General features: G+C 47.5%; 1 protein-coding gene across 4 annotated transcripts in view; it reads left to right on the top strand.

The window, feature by feature from the left end:
* NHERF2 (NHERF family PDZ scaffold protein 2) overlaps positions 1-13,693 on the top strand; it is a 60,741-nt gene extending 47,048 nt beyond the window's left edge. For 3 of the 4 annotated variants that reach the window (XM_061600052.1, XM_061600051.1, XM_061600054.1), the window contains exons 5-7: positions 3,834-3,877; positions 4,660-4,722; positions 7,959-13,693. In XM_061600052.1, the coding sequence (XP_061456036.1) occupies positions 3,834-3,877; positions 4,660-4,722; positions 7,959-8,117 (266 nt within the window). In that variant the 3' untranslated portion in view covers positions 8,118-13,693. The remainder of the gene's footprint in view (positions 1-3,833; positions 3,878-4,659; positions 4,723-7,958) is intronic. The other variant, XM_061600053.1, reaches the window with a different exon arrangement.
* The last annotated feature ends 573 nt before the right edge of the window (positions 13,694-14,266 follow it).

The raw sequence follows: 14,266 nt of genomic DNA, 5'->3' as shown, positions 1-14,266 counted from the left end.
AACATACAAGAATACAAAAAAGCCAGTAGAAGCATAATTAAAAACATCACTAAAACATCTGTAAATACTGGTTTGTTTGAAAAGGAAAAATCATATTGCAAAGGTGTGTCTGAACCATGCAGTTATCAGAAGATGTCTGAAAGAAAACAGGGACAGTCCCTGGCGAATCTCTCGTGGCAGGCAGTTCCATAGGGCCTGCGACACTAAATGGTCGGTCCCTAGTGAAGGCTGACTGAACCTCAAGGGCATGGGGTACCACCAGAAGAGCCCCATCAGAGGACCTCAGAGCATCAGGAGTCTGGTGGTCCTTAAGGTACTTTGGCCCTCCAAGTTGTTCAGGCCTTTGTGAATTCACACAAGTACCTTAAACCCATCCCAGTAGCAAACTGGCAACCAGTGCAGTTCTCTCAGCAGGGGTGCCACGCTCAAGCGCCTGATATTTAACAGGCGAAGCAGTGGCGACGGCTGGCTCCGTGTCAGTGGGGCGATGGACTCCGCTCCAGGTTTTATTCCAAACTTTCCAGAAGCTGCTGGACAGCTCCTTGAAAGTTTGGAATAAAACCTGGAGCAGAGTCCACCGCCCCACTGACACGGAGCCACCAGCCACTGGTCTCCACTGAAGCAAAGAGCTCTGCAAAACAGCAATATCAAATCAGATTTAAAAACCTAGCAGCAAACACCCCCACTGCCCCCTCCTCCAGCCTTATAGTACTTCAGTATTGCAGACTGCTTGCCTATCCAGGGGGGAGATTGCTGGGTTCAGCCAAGCATCCATCCCCCCCCCACACACACACCGCCTTCCCTGCTGCCCCTCCTACACCCTCCCTCCCCCAATCCTCCTCCCTTGGCTGGGTTGAATGGAGTGCTCTGTGTGTGTTTAACACAGCTGTTTCTTATCTGACTAAGCTGAAGGCTGCCTCCAGCAGAACTGGATTGTCTTCTTCTGGCTTTCAGTGGATCCAAAAAATGCAACTTGGAACAATTTAGCGTGCGGGATGTGGGGGGAGGAAGGGGGGGAGAACGGGTGTCAGATGCCGAGAGCAAGCGCAAGCAAGCGATAGGAACCAGGGAGAGCGAGAGAGCGAGAGTTTCTTTTTGGCACTGTAAATAATAAACCTCCTGTTCTCCTCCCGAGGAGATGCAGCTACCAAAAAAAGAAAAGAGAAAATCACACAAGCAGGGAGGTTGTTGTTGTCTTTTGAAGTGCTGGGACCTGGTTTCAGAACACTAGTGGCGATGCTCCAAAGCCTTTCCCTTCCGCGATGCCTTTGTGTATTCACGTGATTGCTGAGGAAGAGGAGGCGAGAGAGAGTCCCTCTGCTAAGTCACAGGCAAAAGGATCTTTTTAAGGTTTTTAAGATGTTTGTTTTTCAGATTTTTTTAAAAAAAAGATGTTCTGTTTAAAAAATATTTTTTTTAAAGTCATTTTTAGTGTTTTATCACTTGTTGCTTGCTTGCTGCCCTGGGCTCCCTTTGGGAGAAAGGGCGGGATATAAATTTGACAATAACTAAAAATAAAAAGGAAGGAAAAAGAGAGTGGGGATCTTGCACGAATAACAAGGGTTTTAGATGGGAGCTGCACAGGATCTAGATATGGATGCTTCGGTTTAGGAGAGCGTTGCATGTTGACTGTGCCGGCGATGGCCTTTTTCCTAGTTCACTTCTGATGTTGCAAAATATTTGTACGAGCCAACGCAGTTTCTCAGATCTGGGGCAGGAAGAGCCAGGAAAGTGGTGGTGGTTGGATGAAGGAGTCCTGGCTTTGGATCCCTGCTCATCAGTGGAGCCCATGGGGCGACTCTAGCCCAGTATAACTTACCTGATAGGGATTTCCCCCCCCATTGAAAAAATACCTTGTTATTGGTCAAGATACAAGTCAGTCAAACTATATTTCCAGTATAATAATAACCAGGAAAAGAAGGAAAGAAAAACATTAACAATGTAAAAATAAAGAAGCCAGTAAATAAGAAGCCATTTGTAACAAATGCAGATATATTTCAACAATACAGTATAACTTAACAGAATAAATATTTTTACTCTTGGAAACTATGTAAGTCATTTATGTATGTATAGGTTTATGTTTTCCTTTTTTAAATATATATTAGATACTTTTTATTTCCATAGTACTTTTCTATGTATTTTCATACAGCTATGTCATTAAAAAAAAAAAAGGTCCCTAAGGATAAATATGAAAAATTATAGGGTCTCTATCAGGACAGACACATATTTTGCAACATTTTAAAGCAAAAAAAAGTGCAAATGTAAAGAACTAGAAATTCCATAGTCAAATCATAATGAAATGTCACTTTTCTGTAAAATGTATTGTGATGGTAAACTGTAAATGAGGCTTATTTGTTTCTATATTTGCACCAATACATTACAAACATACTCTGTTTTCCCACAAAACCATTATGAAGTTGTCTTCCTTCTCAATCGTTTTGTGGGGAAATGGGAGGGATTTTATTGGGATTAAAAGGATGCCATCCTGAGCTCCCTAGAAAATTTGACTGACAAGGATGTTTTGGCCAAGCCACACCACATGCCCTATATCTCCATATGGGCAGGTGAAGACGCGGCTCCCTACCGAAAGCCATGATCATCACCACTTGCAAAGCCCTGGCAATCAGCTGCTCACAGGCGGTGCCTGCAAAGTGCTGCACCTTTGCCTGCTGGGGTTTGATTTCAAACCATACAGGCAAAGGAAAACAGGTCACCTGACATCATTGTAACATCAGGGTGATTGGCAGGTGGGCAGTCCCACCCATCTATCAGAGTTGGCCTGCAAGGGTGGATGAGGGAGGTAAGGATCCAGCCCGCTTGCCCTGGAGGAAAGACAAGTTAGAAAAAATATACCTGTCTTGGTATAAAATGAAGCAATTTGTTGAGCATCCAGCAGCTTTTATTTTGGCAGCTGATCTGGGAATTGCTTGCTGAGGACTGTATTCAGGCTTGAAGGGCTACAGCTTGGTTGCTAATACAGCAGATGACTGGAAAACGCAAACCAGTTTGGAAAGGAGGGGAGGGACCCTTCCACCCTAATTGCTTCAGTAGCAGAGGGAATCTGTTCAGTCCCCCTTTGTCCCCAAAATAAAAGGGTGGTGGGGGCTGAGGGGAAGCAAGGGGAAGAGAAGTTAGCTTTGTCCAAACCCAGACCCCCTTCCCCAGAAGCGGAGGGAGGGCTGTTTCCTGCCGGCTGCTCTCTCCTGTCAAGGATGCAACAGGGCCAAACAAGTTGTGTAATTAATTACACGAATGCCTTTTTTTTTTTTTTTTTGCAGTGATGGTTACAGGTGGGCAACTCTTTCCCCCTCTGCTGTGGTCCTGACAGAAACCCCCCTCCCCGAAGCTCCTCTTTGCACGGACACTTCTCTTGGCATGCAAACAGAAGCTTGAGGGAGGCAATTTAGGGATCACAGTGGGGGTGGGGGTTAACCTCTCCCTTCCCAACTCCGGTGGTCCTGCTGCTGAACAGCCCCAACCGCGGCTGCCATTTGCATTTTTGAAAAAGCGTGCATGTTAATAGCATTCACGCAATGAACGTCACTTCTGGTTTGGCCCACAGAAGGAGATATGAGCAACCTCTGTGTGTGTGTGTGGGGGGGGGCTTTTTTCTGTATGCATAAGGGGTCTCTGTCATTTCACTGAATCCTGCAGGACCTCCCCTTGTTAAGCCTCAGTGCCCAGGCATGCCTCCACCTGTTAATATTGGCAGCACCAATGGCCAGTAACGTTTGCACAGGAAAAGTCCTTTGGGTCTTCCATTTTTCAGTGTATTAGGATGTCCAAGTTTCTGCATGGCTGTATTCAGCTGGGGCTGTCTGTTTTGTCTGCAGGTGGACTTCCTCAGCCCATGATCAACGGGTCGGCACAAACGCAGGTGAGTAATGAGTGACACACCACACACACACACACCGCATTGCCTGCACAGAATCTGTCTGGGAGCTTAGCACGGCCTTCCCCAGTCTGGTGCCCTCCACGTGGTTTGGACTACGACTCCCATCATCCCCCATGCTGGCTGGGGCTGATGGGAGTTGTGGTCCAAAACACTTGGAGGTCTCCAGGCTGGGGGATTCTGGTTTTCTGCCCAGCTTTCACCTCAAGACGCCCATTTAAGCTGTGACATGTAAGGCGCGTTCATTTCGGAGAAATGAGTTCAGAGTTCCTGACTCCTGTGGTCATTCTGCTTCACCCTTCCCAGGTTTCTGTGGCTTCAGCAAGCCTTAGACCTTAGACCACAGGCAGCAGGGCTAGGAAATGAACCTGCAGCTCACCTGCAGATCTAATAATGAGCTTCAAGGTCCACAGACGGTTATGAGAAACGCTTGTCGAATTGACAAAACGTCTTTCCTTTTCTTAAAAGACTTCTGTGACACTTGTTCTCTGCCTCTGAAGCTGCTTGGAAATTATTTATCGTTGACACTTGGGGGAAAGATTGTAAGGGAATGTGTGTTTTTTGGAGGGTGGTGGTGGTGGTGAACCCACCTTTCCTTTCCTCTTTAAGGCCCACACTTCTCCAGGTGGCAGCAACAGCATCGCCACGCTGGCAGAACATCTCAAGATGTTGCTCTCCAGCTGGCCAATGTGTGTTCTGATCCCTCCTGGGAAGGCCAAGCGCCTCTTTCTTGTAATAAACATACACCCTCTTTCCATTCCTGACAGCTGAATGGGGGATCCATGTCTTCGTCCCACAGCGATTGCCAAAGTCCTGAGAAGGAGTCGGAGGTAAAAGAAGCGACGCTATTTCTTGTCCAGCAAACCTCACGCAGCTCCTTCCTTTCCCAGGCACTCTTGCTCTCTCAGAGGGACTCCTGGGCCTGCATTCTTCCAGTGGTCCCTCGCTCGAGCCTGCTCTGACTTTCCCCCTTTCTTCTCCTCCTCCCTCTTCCAAGTTCTGCCTCTCCCTCTCTTTCAGCTCCTCTGCGGCATCCAACCACCTTCTCCTGTTTTCTTCTGTTGCTAATCTGGTCCTACTTCTCATCTAGACTGGGGGATTCCTTCTGCTTGCTGATCTTCCGTCCTCCATCTCCCATACCCCCCAAGGGTATTTCTGCACTAGCTAGCTCTTGCTTCTTGAGCTACTTTCGCAAGCTTCTAGTTCTTCATGTGGTGTTAAGATCAGGTATTCAGATTGGCACTGGAGGGGGCGGGATTCTTGATAGTTCCACTCCCCTTGAAAGTTTGGCAAGTGGCAGCCCGGGACAGGGCTTTCTCTGTGGCGGCCTCTAAGCAGTGGAATTTCCTCCCCACAGAGGGAGGTGCACCATTGTATACCTTTCATTGTATGCTGGAGATGCACCTCTTTACCATGGTCCCTTGACCCCTGAGATACTTATTTTTAGGACCCACCCGGTTCTTGTGATTGCAGATTGCTTTCACTGATTCAAATATTGCATTTTTATATTGTTGTAACCTGCCCTGGGACCGTAGGCCAAAGGGCAAGTAAGAAAGGCAATAAGTGATGATGGCGACAATAATGTGTAAAGCTTTCCATGCCAAAATGTAACATTCTTCCCCCTTTCCAAGGAAGCAAGCAAGCAAGCATTTCTGTTTTCTCTTTATGCTCCACACGCAAATTCCACATCCCCTTTTCCTCCCCATTCTGAACCCATCATCGTTACTGCAAGCTAACATCTGCCATGTTCCACCCCAGAGGTGGCCAGAGTCAAACTGTCTCCTCTTTTTTATTCTTCCGGGGACCCCTCAGGATGAAAGAGTCAAGAGAACAATACAAGCTGCTAGGAATATGTAGCTGCAAAGGGAACACAGACTTATTCCTCCCAAAAAACAGCAAATAACCAGACCATCCTTCCCGAAACCCTATAATTAAAAAAAGCTTAATTGCATTCAAATGTGAAGGGAGATGCTTAAATGCAATGCCACTTATTTATTTCTTCTCTTCCCAAATTTCTTTTAAGGGAAAAATGTGCAGGCCTTGATTAGAGGAGAGTTTTGCAAAGACCACAGAGAGCTTGAATTACTGAAGATCCGATCCCCTGCTCCTGCAAAGGAGCAACTAGCCTCCCAAACTATGCATTCTTTCCATGCCGGGTTGGGGGTAAGGGAGAGAAATTCTTTCCTGATTTCATCTGGCTTTTGCCAGCAGTGATCGATGTCCTGTTTTATTACTGGTACCACTGGTTAGGTTCTGCCGAGGGCCTTTCTAAATTTACTGCCTTGTTCCCAGATTCTTCCAGGGGTCTGTGGGTTCAAGTGGAAGCAGAAGGAACCTGTGATATCATAGAAATTTGAATGGCAACTAATTTTCCCTGGGCATCAACTTTGACAGGGGAGTGGGGGGTCACAGCAAAAACTTCCCCCATGCCCCCTCTCCAAAATGTGTTTGGGCACCGAGTCCCATTGCTGAGGTGCTGCTCATCCACATCTTTGCTTCTGGGTTTGGCAGTTGAGAGGCCAGATTTGGCCCAGAGGCAGCCAGTTGCTGACTGTAAAACCCTGGTTCATTTAATCTCAGCTTCAAAGCAGGGTCATCTCTTCGTCAGGCCTCCAAGAACTACATGCCCGGAATAGGGTCTGGAAATCGCAGGAGGGGAGAGTTGCTCTTGCACTCAGGCCTTGCTTTGGGGCTTCCCAGTGAGGCAACTGGTGGGCTACTGTGAGAACAGGATGCTGGACTAGATGGGCCACTGGCCGGATCCAGCGAAAGGGCTCTTCTTACGTTCTAAGCGTGTAGGCAGGCCTGTGTGCCACAGTGGGGCCAAATGTTCCAAGCCCTTGGATGCTTTGAAGAGTGAGGGCATCAGAATCCCCACCCTTTAAACCATCTTTGTGTTTCTCTGGCTATTTTGAAAGTATTGCTAGCAGATCTCTCTGAGCACCCCCCTCCCATCCTCCTTTGCCTGGACACTTCCTTGCCCTGGAGGGGGGAGCTCTGTTTGCTAACACAGAAGGAAAATCCTGATGATGCACAGGGGTGGGGGAAGTGACTTCCATGCCTCTTTTTCTGGAGTGGACTCCTGACGGTGAGCTTCCTCAGGGCAGGTACAGCAAAGCTGGAGCAGTGTGAAAGGATATCTTTGGGATGTAGAGAGCTGCCTTGCACAGACTGTTGGGTCCATCCGTCTCAGAATTACCACCTCTTGCCTGAAGTTGTGCAGGCTGCGGGTCTCACTCGACCAGGACAACCTAGTCCAGCCACAGTGGGGAGGCTTTGCAGGGAGGAAAGCAAGAGCACATCTTCCTAGACTTCAGGCGTTTACATGTCAGGGAGGGTTGAGCAGGGGGACTCATGTTTTGCACGCAAAACATCCCCTGGTATCTCTAGTTTAAATGTCCAGGGAGCAGGGGAGGGAGAAGGCGTAGGAAGCCAAATGCAAAGTCAGGCCTTTGGTCCATCTGGCTCAGCATTGCCCACACTGACTAGCAGCAGCCTTCCAGGGTTTCAGGCAGGGGACATTCCCAGCCCTCCCTGGAAGACTGACGCTGGGAGCTTCAGCCTGCACAGCAGGTGTGCTGCCACTGAGCTGCGGCCCTAGAGCCTGGGTCCATTTATTGGCCTTCAGATTGATTGGCAGGGGCTCGCCATGGCTTCAGAAAGGGGCCTTTGCCATCTCTGCCTGGAGATGCCTTTGGAGATCGAACCTGGGACCTTCTGCATGCAAAGCAAGTTCTCTACCATTGAGCAACAGCCCTTCCCCATCTCGCTCTTCAGCCCTTCTAAGAATAGGGGGTGAATGTTGCCCCAGCGCAGAAGCGAAAGGCTTCAAGGGAACCCAGCTTTCATCCTGGGATGGGAAGGGAGCTCTCTTTTTCCTGCCTGCTGGTCATCTCCATTGACAGGGTTTTTTGGGGGTCAGGTTTTTGTAGTGTGTCCAATGAGGTGACCCCGGGGGTGGGGTTGTGGGGAGAGACAAAGAGAAGTGCCCACCTGCGCCGCGGGAGGCGATGCCACTCAATCCCAAGCCATTTCCCCTTGCTGAATCCTTTCTGTTTCCCATCAGGCGGGAGAACCCGGGAAAAAGGACCCATTTGCAGAAAGCGGCTTGAACCTGAGTCCGACAGCAGCGGAAGCCAAAGAGAAGGTCCGGGCCAAGCGAATGAACAAAAGGGCCCCCCAGATGGACTGGAACAAGAAGCGGGAAATTTTCAGCAACTTCTGAGCCTGTCAAGGAGCCACTCTCTCTCCTGCAAGAAGACACCTTTTTTTTTTTTTTTGGCAATGCAGATGATTGTGCCCCGCCTCCAGCGAGCATAGCTCTAAGACCAGGCTGTGCTTTCCCCCGCCCCCCAGGTTTGTTTTGCTTTGTACAAAGCACATTTGCCCTCTCTTACTGTACAAAAGTGGCCAGAGAGGGAGAGAGAGAGGAGACTGTGAAACTGCAGGGCTCAAGTAGAAAAAGAAACAGCATCCAAAGCGGCCACAATAACAAGCAGGAAAGGCAAACAACAATTTCCTTTGAATTTTTGGATCACTTAACCTGCAATATTTAGAATATATTATTTATAGGATCCTTTTTTAATGTATAGTTAATTGTTTTAAGTTTCTTCTGCCTCCGCCTACCCCTTTCTTTTAGCTGTTTTACATATTTTTGCATCAAAACCAGAGCCCATTTTTTCCACTTGATCAGATGCTGCGGTTTGCACCATCATGGGCTGGAGCAGCCTTCACTAACCAGGTGCCCTCCAGCTGTTATGGGACTACAACCCTCACCAGCTCCAGCCACCTGGGGCCATCAGGTCAGCAAAGGCTGAGCTACAGTGTTAACATCCTCATAAATGTGGTTAGCCTGATCATTCCATGATTGTAAGTTTTCTCTATGGCTTTAAGTTTTGATTTTTTTATATTTAAAGGAGGGGGATTTCCCCTCCTCCTTCCATCTGTTTGTAGTTAATGCTTGAAGCACCCTAACCCTTTAACCTCAGGGACAAGCAGCCCTATTTCTTTGCAAATCATTTTTCCATTTTCTTAACCCGGCCGTTTCTTTTGTAGAACAACTGTGCTTTCTGAAAAGCCCCTAACCTACAAAAGGTGGGCTTTTTGTGTTGCAAAAGACCACAATTATTGGTGGAAGGTTGCAGAAATGCATGCACCTCTGCCACAATCCCGGGGCCAGGGGAGAAGGATGAAGAAGACCCTTCTGATATTTGTAAGGAATGCTAATCTGAATGAATTTTGGCTGTAACCTGGAAATAACACTTTTTAGCACAGGAAGATGACTGTATCCGTGCAACACAAACATTCTTGGAGCAGTTCCTCTGGGAGACAGCATCCTGCTGGCCAACGAGGGGCAAACGGAAGCCAAGCGAGGCTGCTTTTCAAAACAGTGCCCCAGTTTTGAGCAAATCTCCAACTGTACCACTATTTCTGCTTCCAGGGTTTCAGAACTATATGCTTGCTGCTTCAATATTACTGATCTTTCAGTGGTTGCACAATTAACCAACCTTCCTTTCAGCTTAGCAGCATAAGGTATCTGCGATTATCCACTGTATAGGAGTGTAGTGGATGGTAAGACATTTTTACAGATGACTAACCTTTCCACAGGCAGTGTCTGGGCTGGGAGATGACTGGCAGAGTGTTCCCTAAAGCCCCTTTCAGCACAAGGGCCACATTCTCCCTTGGGCAATCTTCTGGGGGCCGCGTGCCATTGGGTTGGAACAAAGGATGCAACTCTTACCATTGTACAGCAGGCTGTTTCCCAGCTGTGCAAAAGTGAGAGGTTTCTACACATGCCTCTCTATGCTCCATCCAGGCAAGAAAAAAGGACTTCAGGAGGGCCTAGGAAGCATCTTGAGGGCCAGCTAGAGAGGCCTGGAGGGCCGCCTTTGGCCTTGAAGCCCCTGCTTTCAACCAAAGTCAAATCTCATGTTTTAACAATGGGCATGTGAAGCTGAGTTTAACAAGCTCTTTGTATTGTTGAAGAAAAGTTAAAAAGCAAAGGAAGTTTGTGTGTCTCCATTGGGAGGGTGACACAGACACCTCCTCCTGAGCGTTCAGTGTGCTCATTACCACTGTGGGGCTTGCTACGTTCCCCCCTCCCCCATAGAAGGGAACATTGCTTTGGGTTTAGAGAGCTGGAAGCAGCCTTTTTGTAATGTGAGGCAGCCACTTCCGTCGGTAGATCTTGATGCCATTAAGGGTGCAAGAGAGGAAGACAGACTGGCCCACGGGACACAGGTCCTGGGGAGGTTTTCTCTCTGCAAACTCCATGGGAAATGGATGGGAGGCGTGCTCGAGAGATTGCGCCTCGTGTTAATTCATGGGGGGGAGTGTACTGTTCGGATTTTCTGCAGGAGGATGCAAGCCTGAGATAAAGCAGAAAACACTGGGAGATTGCTCCTACATAATAACTGAATTAGATTCTCCTTGGTGGGTAATGTGTGTTAAATGTCTGGACTATTATCGGAGCGAGGCATGCACTCCTGAATGACCTCTGTAGGGGGGCCTTTTTCATGGGAATGTCACCTAGGAACAACCTTTGCCAATCTGGTGCAGCCCTACCCAGCATGGCTATGGTTTGGATTATAGCTCCCATCAGCCTCAGCCCTATGATTTGGACTACAGTTCCCATCAGCCCCAACTAGCATGGCTATGGTTTGGACTACAGTTCCCATCAGCCTCAGCTAGCACAGTCATGGTTTGGTCGTGCTGGCTGGGGCTGATGGGATTTGTAGTCCAAACACCTGGAGGGCATAAAGACTACTTTTGAATGATGACATCACAACAGCATCTCAGAAAAGGGTATCCAAAGTCTTAGCCTGCGCTGTGTAGTTGTGGAAGGGGAAAAAAACTGAATACAGCTCAGGCAGTGATGTCATAACATTGTTAATCTGGGAGGTCCGGGAGGCGAGGCAAGCTGCAAAGTTTTCCTTTCTGTATTCTTCCGTAAGATATACCAGCACTTCACTGCTTAAACAGCAAAAAAGTATTAAAAAGCAAGCTGGGTGGGGTGCATTTTCTCTCTCTTACCAAGGAGTGGGTATGTGAACAGGCATTTGGCCACTCTGAATTAGGGCACAACTGTACAATGTATATTAGTATTTAAGGGCGGTGAGGGGGGAGAAACGCTTTGCTTTCACATCCTGCAAGATGAACAAGTGCCCTTTAATGCAAATACACTCTAAGGCTTTGTGTATATTTTGCAAATAAGTGAGCTGAATAAGGTGCCTTAGATTATTCTTTTCTTTTGGGAAACAGCTGCTATATAGCAGAGCAGGCTAGGATTACCTTTTATGCAGGTTTGTTGCAGAACGCTTTGAGAAAAATGCAAGGTGGAGAATGTCTGCCCATTTTAGGAAGCCCCATAAACATAGTCTGCCCCAGGAATAGCCAATGTGGTGCCCTCTAGGTCAGAAGCTCCCAAACCTTTTTGTTTCCCCCACAGACCACTTGAACGTGGCTGAGGGTCTTGGCAGACCACTTAAAAGATTTTTCTGCCTGACGCCGCCACTGTAATGTGCCGTGCTAGATGAGGTATGATCTTTAATTCTATTTTTTACTGTTGCTTTTATTTCTTGCATTTCATCATATTGCAATTTGCATTCCAACAGAATTCAAACTTAAATACAATAAAAGAAATAAAAGTAAAAACAGAATTAAATATTGCTATGAATATTTAATGCGGTCATTCTGCAAACTACCTGAATGAAGCTCATGCACCCCTGGGGGTCCATGGACCAGCTTGGGAAGCCCTGCTCTAGGTGATGCTGGACTACAGCTCCCATCATCCTTGACCATTTATGCTGGCTCAGGCTTATGGGAGTTGGAGTCCACAGCATCTGGAGGGCACCACACTGGCTACCCTTGGTCTACGCTGGCCTTTGCCAACAGAGTGCTGTTCAGCCATTTTGGACTACAACTCCTATCAGCCCCAGTCAACATGAGAGCACCAGGTTGGGGAGGGCTGCTCCGCATGCGTAAGAAACCTAGCCCAATTCTATATCCAATATATTTACTGATTTTGCATAAATTATCTGCTTGGCTAGCCACGGGGAGATCACCATAGCCCTCGCCCCTGGGAACCCTAACCTAGCGAGCTAGTGCCAGCACCGCCCACCACTTTGAGCAGGCATGAGAACTAGGAACTTGTTTTTTTTTTTAAAAAAAAACCTTTCATTGGTTCTACGAATGTTCAGCGACTATTAGGCAGGACAGTGTAGGCACATTCTTTACACACGGGTTTGCTACACATCACTGAAGCTTCCTGCTTGATGATGATTTTTTTGACAGCAGGGATTGTAGCTGATGTTATCTGGGAATAGATCAGGAACACTTCCCTTCTTCCTCACATTCCTCATGAGAGCCATCCTTTTCCCAAGCATCACAACATACCAAATTCCTTTAAAAACCTGACTCATTTGCACAACTGTCTGCAGACTTGGAATTCCCCCTCCCCCCAAAAGACCCTCCTATAATGGAAGACATGCATGTGCTGACTCCTCAATCCAGCCCGTTATGCTCAACTACCACCAGACCCCCAGTGGCATCAAAAGAGGATCCTACTGATGCAACATGCTGGGCGCGTTTTATGGCGCAAACGCAAATAGGAACCATATATAAATCTGTCTTGCCTCCCAGATGCTTCAGACCCCCAGCTCCCATGATGCCTGACCATTGGCCATACTGGCTGAGGGGAGATGAAAGTCCAACATCACCTGTAGGGAACCTGGTTAGGGAAGACGGGCATAGCTCTGTGGTTGAACTGAGGCAGGCGATTCCAGGAGACAAAGTGCTTGTGAATGGAAACGTGGTTTTGTGAAGAACACTCTTGAGTTGTTTAAAATGTTTTGCAAAACAGCGAGACTGGCAGTTAACTGAGGGTCAGGGATGTGCCAATACCTGCTGATAAGGTTGCTTGTTTTCGTGGGAACTTCAGCTTGAGAACTGGATGAGTTTTTCTTTTTAAAGGGCTTTTGTTTTAGGCATCAGAACTGGTTTGTTTTTGTAAGTGATTCAGGAGGTTGTTTGTTTTTCACTCTTGGCTGAAGTATGTTACCTCCAAGTCGCTCCCTATCCTGGCAGTGCATGCCAGCAAAGGTGGTGACACACCAGACGTGGAGAACCTCAAGCCCTCCAGATGTTGATGGACTACACTGGCCATGCTGACTGCTGGGAGATGAAGTCCAGCAACCTCTGGAGGGCCACTGGTGGCCCATCCCTCTGATACACGTTCAAATGAAGTTAATCAACTTCAGATCTGGTCAGCGTCTGGATGGGAGACATCTTGAAAACCCCACAAATACCACCTTGGGTTTCATGATGGAAGAAAGGTGGGATATAAATGGCATTTGTATTTGTTGGGCTTGATCAATGCTGCTTAGAGACAATTGTAACTAAGTGGCATATTAATTGTGAAAATAAATGAAGTAAGGAAATAAGCACGCACACGCACGAGACTGGTTTGAAAATGCCAAGAAGTATTTCAGTCTTTTAAGGCTATGAGGGGTGTGATAAAAGCGCGAAATTTGGAGGTTACGATCAAACTGAAATCTCATACACAAATACGAACCCCATACACATGTTTTCCTCACCCCCTCCTCAAAAGTTGTCTCCATCTGTACTTCATGGGTTGACTCGTGATTTAACTCTCTGCCACCCTATAAGCCCTGTGACACTTAACTCAGTTTCTGCACATCTAACTTAGACGTTCACTAAAAAGTTATAAAAGGAGCTGTTAACTGCATTGTGTACAAATATATATATATATTAAAATGTCAATAATAAAAGTGGTTTCACATGTACAGCGAGCCTTATAATGTTGGTGTCCAAATTGTTATTTTCCTTCCGGTGCGTCCCTTTTCTGCTCCCCTCCCTACCCTCTCAGCTTTGTTTCAAACACCATCTTCCTAAGATGAAGCACCTCTTCCCCCCACAGCCCTCGTCCTTTTTGAAAAATTGGAGGACAGATAGGTCCTTATTGGTTAATGTTGGCAGCGTGTCCGTTATCATAAGGGTGGGGAACCTTTTTTGGCTCTGAGGGCCAGACGTCTGTCTGCCTCCATCCTGTGGGCCAACTTTTACAGGTGGGTGGGACAACCCACCTGTCAATCACATGGCATCACTATGATGCCACACAATCGACAGGGCAACCTTCTGGGGGCCACTTGCCAGCGGTGGGGAGGGCCAGAAGCAAAAGTGGGTGGCGCAAATGAATATACGTTTTTACCTAACAAAAACACACACATCCTCTCAGTCTTCCAGCCAGCCAGGCAAAAATACTCATGGAGGGTGCATTCAGCTCCCAAGGCTGATGTTCCCCATCCCTGCTCTTGGCAGTCTTTTGTGGGAAACACAAGTGTCAAACACAGACTA

The sequence above is a fragment of the Rhineura floridana genome, chromosome 17 (genome assembly GCF_030035675.1).
Source record: "Rhineura floridana isolate rRhiFlo1 chromosome 17, rRhiFlo1.hap2, whole genome shotgun sequence".
In the NCBI taxonomy this organism is placed as follows: Eukaryota; Metazoa; Chordata; class Lepidosauria; order Squamata; family Rhineuridae; genus Rhineura; species Rhineura floridana.
The sequence above is the reverse complement of the archived record's forward strand: the minus strand, read 5'-3'. Positions and strand labels throughout refer to the sequence as shown.